The 8,651-nt window shown below is 36.8% G+C and overlaps 1 protein-coding gene across 1 annotated transcript; it reads right to left on the bottom strand.

Moving 5' to 3' along the window:
• Positions 1-7,023: 7,023 nt before the first annotated feature.
• On the bottom strand, positions 7,024-8,084 carry LOC129769284 (ORM1-like protein). The gene is made up of 3 exons (XM_055771418.1): positions 7,766-8,084; positions 7,546-7,697; positions 7,024-7,479 (listed from the first exon to the last, which is right to left on the bottom strand). The coding sequence occupies exons 1-3, from the start codon at positions 7,934-7,936 to the stop codon at positions 7,344-7,346; spliced, it is 459 nt and encodes a 152-aa protein (XP_055627393.1). The 5' UTR covers positions 7,937-8,084; the 3' UTR covers positions 7,024-7,343.
• Between the last annotated feature and the right edge of the window lie 567 nt (positions 8,085-8,651).

Genomic DNA, 8,651 nt, shown 5'->3' with positions numbered 1-8,651 from the left:
GTAGCAGCCAGCAGTCAGAAATCGCAAACTTGAGTACTTTTTGTCCAAAATGCAATAATGAGACACTCAGACTAGCCAACGCACACTAGAATGTATTTCAATTTTGTGTATTTACGTTCGGTCACCCACTCGTCAGAACAACTGTCAGAAAATGTACATCTAGCATTTAGGGCAGGGCAACATAGATCGGTTAGTACGCGAAGAACAACCATCATCCCATTTTTTATATAACTTTTTGTATATCGTTGGAAACTTATCATGATTCAAAAGCAACAAAAGCAGTCCAATGCAAGCACCCACATCCTTTGGGCGATGAGTCTCAGTCTTACGGCAAGTGTATTTTCTGCTCATTCTTCGGTTCACAGAATTATGTAACTTTTTACACATTATACTACATACATATAAAACAATGTCTTGACTTGAATGGCAATAACGATTCCAATGAAATTTGTCGTCTCATTTTGCATGACTCCTGAGATGTTGAGATTTCTTATGCCAAATAACACGCCTTGGGCGTACTTTGAGTGGAAAGCTCAATGATTCGTCTCTAATTGGACATCTAGCTAATTGGTCAGACCTGTAATGCGACATGAATAATTGGACATTTGATCCTTTAGTTTGACATTCTTATAAGTTTCAACAACACGATACATTTTTAAGAGTGTTTTCAACCACTTTACAACCATTTTACTAGATTATGTATTTTGCACACCTTTCCAACGATTATTTGTTAGATTTTTAATGATTTTCCTGTTTGAACTTGTTTTTCACATTGTGTAATGTTTGTTGAGATGTCCAATTACAGACCACATTGCCTCTGATATGATACTGATTGGTGCCTCGGTATCTCCTATTAGAGACAAATCACTGCATATCTATATAAATAAAAAATGTAAGGACAAATGTGTTGCTAAGCGCGAAACCCAAAGGAGGAGTCGTCCGATTTGAGCCATCTGTATTTTGATGTATTCGTTTCTGTCCGTAGATCAATATTATGGAGAGAAAAATCGGAAAATTTTCGGAAAACTCTGAAGGAAGGTCGGAAAATTCGAGAAATTGATTTCCCATATGTTTTAAAGTTACATCATGATAAACATTGTCGGTCCATTCAATGTTTGCGCTATCGAAATTGATCTTTGATTGAAAGTGGAAATGGATTTTCAGGTGGAATAACGCACTCTTATATCTTCTATCGATATAAATAAAAATGTAAGGGCAAATGTGTTGCTAAGCGGGTGGTGAGAATTCCTTCGATTAACATGCAGAACTAACATTACATTACATGCCACAATTCGTTTCAAAATGATTTTGGTTTGTCCAGTCGAAAATATGATCATGGTTTGTCCACTTTTTTGAATGCTCTAGTTCAGCGCACCTGTGTGAAATCCAACTATTATTATATTATCCAAATATTATATATATTAGTTAAATCAGGTAAATGTTTCAAAACATATAAATAAAATGGTCTTTTTCATGATTTACAGTAGTTTTATAGTGTATTTTTACGGATTCACGTGTTTTAAAGGATTATAAAATTCATCTTCTATTGGTGTCAATGCGCCTCTCATTTGAGCTAACCTTTAAGCAATCACCAGTACGTATTCAGACCTTTTCTGGATTATAACAATTACAAATATAATTGTCTTGCGTCTTAGTCATTTTAGATTCGTTTCATTCATATTTTGTTTTTGTTTTTAAATAATTAAAATGATTAATAAAGTAATTCAAGTAAATCAATTGAATGTTTAGGAAATCAAAACTCAATGGAGCCATCATTCTTGAGAATGATGGTGCTCCGCGGGAAATTTGTGCTCCACAAAGTTATAGCAAATGCTCCCACTTGAAAACCCACCTTGAAAAAAAACATTCTTTAATCTAATTTCACTGGACATATAGTGATTTATCTTGTTTACTCCGGGTCAGATGTCGTGTAACTGTGACGAGAAATTGAAAGAGTTGTTCCCAGTTGGGTAATCTCAATGCAAATAAGATTTGTTTCATTGATCAAAAAATGCAGGTGCTCTGTCCAATATTTTTACTGTAAAAAGTGCTCTGCCATAAAAAAAACCTGAAAACCCCTGGTATAGGGTACTAAATAAAACATTTTGGCAGTGGTACCATATATTTGAGTCCTTATATGGTACACCATAGGATCTATGGTGAAAAATGCACCTTCTCGTTTTTTTCACGCCATTCTCAATAGCTTTGAGACATAAATGTTGAAAAAAATACTGAAAGTACATCTTACTAAGGTGTATCAATCAATATTTTCAAACAATTTCTTCATCAAAAAATCAAATATTAAGAAAAAAAATTGATTTTTTTTTTTATTCTGAGATTAAGTACTACTCTAGTTCGTTTTCAGATTTCTTCCTACGTCTATTTTAGGTATATGTAATTTTTTTCAGTACTCTTAGAGTGTTTTTCGCGGTCCACAAAAATATATATATTTTCCTTAAAGAGAAACTATCATCATGGTTTGTCCACCTCTGATAATGGGTTGTACGGTTTTTTTTATCCCATTTATTTATTTAAGGCTCATTAGCATTTTAGTTGTAACAGAGCCGAATTTTAATCGTGTACATGTCACATGGTTATCATATATCTATAATTAGCACATTACACAGTTGCCATTCGCCAGTATTCCTTCTATACCATTACATATGGTACATTCACACAGTAGCCATTTAGGCGTAGGAGTATTCTTTCTGTTCTTCCATTATCCAGTTGGACCACCGGACAGCGGAGACAGTTGATTGATCATTGTTGAGTTATTTATAGAACAGCAGCCCGATGTGTCTTGCAGAGCAGAGCAGTTGTATGGATGAATCGATCTTATTTAGACCGTGGATCGATCTCCATCGCTGATGATTGTTGCGTGGACGTAGCTATTCTGTAACAACACAAAGATGGTCAATGAGGGTCCTGAGTTTTGAACTCACGATCGATCGCTTACTAAGTGAACGCGCAACCAATGTGGCTACGGAGACCCCCATGTCCGGTTTTGGAAATCCCCATTTTTGAATGAAAAAGTCACAGAAGGGTTGTGTCCGAGACACGACCGCATAGTTGACGTAGGATTCCGTTATGCTCTCTGTTGATTTTGAATATGTTGATTTGAAGACCCTGAAAAGGGTCGTTTTGTTCGGTTGTTGGGCATTGTTTGCTCACTCCACCAGTGTTTACCGAGTGATGATGACAGAAGAATGGTAAACAGTTGATGGATGGAGCGTATCAGATAAGAGATAACGAAGTGGAACGAGATATGATGAAAACCGCCCTCTGTGATCTTAGACGAGATGCTTCCTGTGTTATGTATGGATGAAATAAAGAAAACAAAACTCACCAATGTAATATAAGATAATTACCAATACCGAACACAATTATCAATTTTTCTCATCAGTAAAAACATGTTATTTTAATATAGAGAAAATATATTTGAAATGGAAAAGGTAATTTTCTTTTATAATTTTTACTTTCTGAGTGTTTATTCGACCCAATGAGAATTTTAATTGGACTAACAACACCTAATACTATATGTAGAGCATATGAGAAATCACAACCCAACCAACATTAAAGTTCCAAATTTAAATTTTATTTGCTAGAATTAGTCGTATCGCTCACCTTACTTGCAATATAAAAATGCCCCCGACTTGCATATATTTGCCATGCCGATTTCCCCCGGGCACCTTGGTTTTGATGTCTCTGTTAGGGAACACTTTTCGGTGGGAACAAAAGCTCCCACTACTTCCATGTATTATCAATGCCGATTTCCCACAGGCTTCTTGGTTTGATGTCTCTGTTAGGGACCCGCCGCATGTGTCGTCATTTTCGACCAATCAGAAGTGAGTACTTCCGTTAGGTTAGGGGTTGAGCTTTTTCAATTGTTCGATAGTTAGTTTCATGACATATATTATTTTCTTCAACATAAAAAATTGTGCCGAGTGCCGAGTTCGAATCAATCCATCATGAAACGACTGAGCAATAAGCGTTTGAAATTGGACAATTTTCACGATGTGCTCGATTGTCGATTTTCGATTTGTACCCCAATATGTTCCCGAACGATGTAATCCTACGTCAAAATAAATACATTTAAATTTTATCAATTCAAAACTGCCTTCGGGCCTGCTAGTTCGATGGGAGATTAATCTGCCTCCCTAAATGAATATTGCTCATGGCGTCGCTTGGTGCCACCGAAAGCAGACTCGTTTGCTGAGGAGTGCTGAGCGACAATGAAAATGTCTTTCAAAAGGTAGGTCGAGAAAGAGAATGAACAAGTTTTCTTCGCAAGGGCCCTTCTCAGGGCTAGAATGAACGTAAAGTTTAAAGTCTCTATAATTCAAAAGAAGAAAAATATTGCTACCAGATGTCACGAACTTCGACATTTTTTGCTACTATGGTGCTACTCGCCCGTGTAGTTGGGGCAAAGGCACCGCAAAAATATTATTTTATAGAATTCCTTCTTGCATTTTTCTGATACGGGCTATGTATCGTTCGTTCTTGTTTTTGAAGGGACTTTAACCCAAAGGTCATTCGTCCCCAACGGGCTGTGTATGACTGGAGCGTTCCGTTATATACATGCATGCATATGTTCTGCGCTTCTTTTGCCAAATCCAGTAAAAGGTGGTTGATGAAACGTATGTTTTTGACGTGATACGTTCCATGTTAGTTGTTAGTAGAAAATGTAAAAAATAAACAGTATTTTTGATCGGTTTTATATAGTTTTTGTGGTAAGTGGAAAACAGTAAAATAAACTCTTTTGTTTCAAAACAATTTGATAGTCCTGAGAAGGTCTGGAATGGTTTAATAGGTTGTACGGAATCTGCTGCGTTTCAGTCGGATGTAGCAGTTTAGTTTTGGGAGCGGTAGCTTTTACGGATTCGCTGATGCTTCCCTTGACTTTGGCGCCAACGGCTTCTGTGCGTCGAATTGCGAGGGTTTGATTGGCACCACCACGACGAGCTAAACGACGAATAGCGGGTGTTATACCATGCGATGCAATGCACTTCGTTCCTCTGCCTCCTTTGCCGCTTCCAATTATTGATGTGAAGAGGAGCGCACCAGCAATGAACACTAGATTTAATTCGATGCTCTCCGCTGCTTCCTCTTCTCTGCTCCCTTTGCCGCACCACATCCATCGTTGGTTGCCGATGGCTTCCTCTCCTTTGCCGCACCGTATGGCGTTGGTTGATTTATAGAGCACTGCACACTAGAAGCCCAGATGTTTGCCGATCTGAGCGTTGAACGAGAATGAGAAATCCAAAAATGCTACCGTCCTTTTATATCAGTTGGAATGTGAGAAATAGGCGCCCCCCACTCGCTCGACATGCAAATATTTGACTTATGGGGGAACGAAAGAAGCGAAGCAGGCGAAAAAGAAATGACGTCAATTTCGACCAATCAGTACCGTTTGGATAGGGGTTGAGATTTTTCAATTGTTCAATAATTAATTACATGATATATATTATTTTATTCAAGGTGAAAAATTGTTATAGAGTGCCGCAATGTTTTGATGTAAAAATCTCATCAATCCGTCATGAAATGACTGAGCAATACGCGTTTGAAATTGGACATTTTTCACAATGCGATCGATATTCGTTTTTCAATTTCTACCCCAATATGTTCCCGAAAGACGTAATCCTACGTCAAAAATTGAATTTTCGAGTAGATGTGGCATTTTGCATTTCTTGAGTTTACTGTCATCATATTTTCTGTAAAGGACATCAGAAACAAAACAAACTGCAACGCGCCAAGTGGTGGCCATCGTAATCATGTGGACAAATCAATATCAGTGAATCGGACAACTCATGATCAAAATTGAAGTCATCGAAATGCATCAATTACATGGTTTAGCTATGTAAATCTGATATAAATGGTGTACAAGCATGATGTTTACAATATTTGTAAGTGTTATATTCCAGAAAAGGTCTGAATACGTACTAAATAATCATCTGGTGCTTGATTAAAGGTTAGGTCAAATGAGAGGCGCATCAACACCAATAGAAGATTGACTTTATAATCCTTTAAAACATGTGAATCCGTAAAAATGCACTATAAAACTACTGTGAATCATTAAAAAGACAATTTTATTCATATGTTTTGAAACATTTACCTGATTTAACTGACTTCACATAGATGCGCAGAACTAGAGCATTCAAAAAAGTGGACAAACCATGATCATATTTTCGACTGGACAAACCAAAATCATTTAACTTACTTGCATCATTTGTTATAAGTATTTTGTTGAGATTTCTATGTTGGACAACTGATGAATACAGAGAATTGAACCCCAATTCGCAACCTTATTCATAAGCACCTGTGACTTGAATATTTGAGTATAAGGAATTATGAAATTTTCAAGAGGACGTAAAAAGGCTGTATATATTATATATATTGTATAGTACTACTATACAATACATTTAATATATTCAGCCTATATAGTGTGTTGTGATAGTACACAATGAATGTATGTATGCATGAATGAAGTTCCCTTGGATCAGTATAACCAGAAAAAAATATAATATCGCTGGTATCAATCTTATCATTTCACCAGTAATTGATTTAATTGACTGATACCATAATATATTGTCGATTATGCGTACTGCGAACATAAAAGGTCATTGACCTCCTCTGTCTGCCGTCTCAATCCCATAATGGTGTATGCGTGGACGAAAACTGTTACTATGTGGAGAAATGCTTTCGAATCCACACAGGAACTGAAACGATACACTCATAAGATGGGTGGTAACTCACGCATTTTTGTGAGCGCCAATTGCAACCCCTTAGCTTCACGATAAAGAATGCTGCTTTTGGAGAATAGCTCCACATAAAAACAACTTGTGTGTGAATATTTTAAATGCAGAATATGATTGCGTTTACTAAGAACATAAATTACTAATTTTGTAACTATTAAAATTCAGAACATGCCGAAAAGTTTCCCATTTGAGTGATAATGTACTGTCTGGCATTGTTGATATTGAACAACAGTTTTTGATAGCTATAATCAAATTTCGAAAAAAAATCTTTGTCTTGGAGCATGCACATTTATTATCGAGAAATAAAATTCACAACATCAAAACAATGATTTCATCTTCAATCCGCTCGCTGTGTCAAGTGTGTCAGCATTTGGTCGCCCCGTTTATAGATCTGCTGATACCAATGAGATTATTCACTATATAGTCAAACTATTCCCTGTTCCAGTATTATCTTCAGTTTTCTCTCGTGTGCTTTGTAAGCTATTCATTTTCCTACTTTGTCTCTCCAATTTGTTGAAATATCAACGAGTAAAATAGTGTCCCATCTCAAACATTCAAAAATCTCACGCATCTCACAGCGAAAACGCTTCAGTACTGGTTTATTCCGAAGAGGCGAACTCCGTGGAATTGGGGTAATTTCGGTACTAGCACCACGATTAGTGATATAAAGTTCGCAATGAAGTGATCGGTATCGTTTCTGGTGTAGAGACATGTTAACAGAAATCTGCAAAAACGTTGTCAGTCTTGATTAGTCTCGAGTTTGAATATTACCATATTTTTAGATAGTTACAGTATTATGGGAGCTGCCGTTAAGAACTTTCTGGTGGCTGTAAATTGCACCCCATGATTGATCTGTTCCCAATGTGTGTATTTCCGTGAGTCACCCGTGTCGATGCTCATCCAGGGTGCCCCTTTGATGGAATGCAAAAAATATAGATGTGCCTAAAAACAAATAAAAATATGGTTTGTCAACATATTTTGAATATCAATTGGAAAATCTTTTTTATTACCAAATTATGAGCAATGTTCGTGATCGTCCAGGCGTACGGAATATTTATGAACGGTACAGCAAGGACAACAATGTGAAAGCTGATGATACCGAGCACATAAGTTAGCCACAATCCTCTCGAGTCCATCCACGAGCTGTTCGGATTAGGGTCACCATGACCACCGGCTATCATGTTTTGCAGTTCGATGAAATCAACGGCTATATTTGGGAAAACTATCCGGAAAAATAGGCTTCTAACTGAGGAAAGTGTTGCGAAATGAGAATTACGTCTTTTTTTGTTTTGGTTTGACCAGCGAACAAAACAAACACTTTACACGTATACATATGATTTCGTCGAGAACGTCAAAGTGCGATTTAACCAACACTGCTGTAGTTCATGAAATGTTATTTGTTTTTTATACTGTGAATCCAAATATGATTAAAATTCGAATAAAACGATTAAAGTGCGCTACACATATAGCGTAACCGTCACCGTCCCGTCAATTCTCTTGGACTTATTTTGCCGACGTCGATGCTACCATACGATTTCCATGGGAGAATATTTGATATTTCATTCCTTTATGTTGACTTCACGGTGACGGGACGGTGTATGTGTAGCGCACTTAATACTAACCACCCAGCAAACATTAAATCGCATAACAAGCGTATATATAACATCATATACCCTAAAATTTGGTTGGCATATAATGCGCCTAACTGGCATATGCATGTAAAAGTGGAGGCCATATACATACATGGCAAATGCTTACCGAATTTGTTTGGATGAATATGCAACTTTGACCGGCTATAATAGCGACTTTTACCATACTCATATACAATTTATTACAGATATCGAAAAAAAAAACAAATGGCGCAAAATATTTTCGTGAAATGTTTATTATAGCCTC

This window comes from Toxorhynchites rutilus, chromosome 2 (genome assembly GCF_029784135.1).
Source record: "Toxorhynchites rutilus septentrionalis strain SRP chromosome 2, ASM2978413v1, whole genome shotgun sequence".
NCBI lineage: Eukaryota > Metazoa > Arthropoda > Insecta > Diptera > Culicidae > Toxorhynchites > Toxorhynchites rutilus.
The sequence above is the reverse complement of the archived record's forward strand: the minus strand, read 5'-3'. Positions and strand labels throughout refer to the sequence as shown.

Excerpts from the sequence above, each read along its gene's own strand:
- LOC129769284 (XM_055771418.1), bottom strand. The coding sequence starts at position 7,936 with ATGATAGCCGGTGGTCATGGTGACCCTAATCCGAACAGCTCGTGGATG. Across the intron at positions 7,698-7,765 it reads CGAACATTGCTCATAATTTG|GCACATCTATATTTTTTGCA; the intron begins GTAATAAAAAAG and ends ATTTGTTTTTAG. Across the intron at positions 7,480-7,545 it reads ACGGCAGCTCCCATAATACT|ATTTCTGTTAACATGTCTCT; the intron begins GTAACTATCTAA and ends ACGTTTTTGCAG.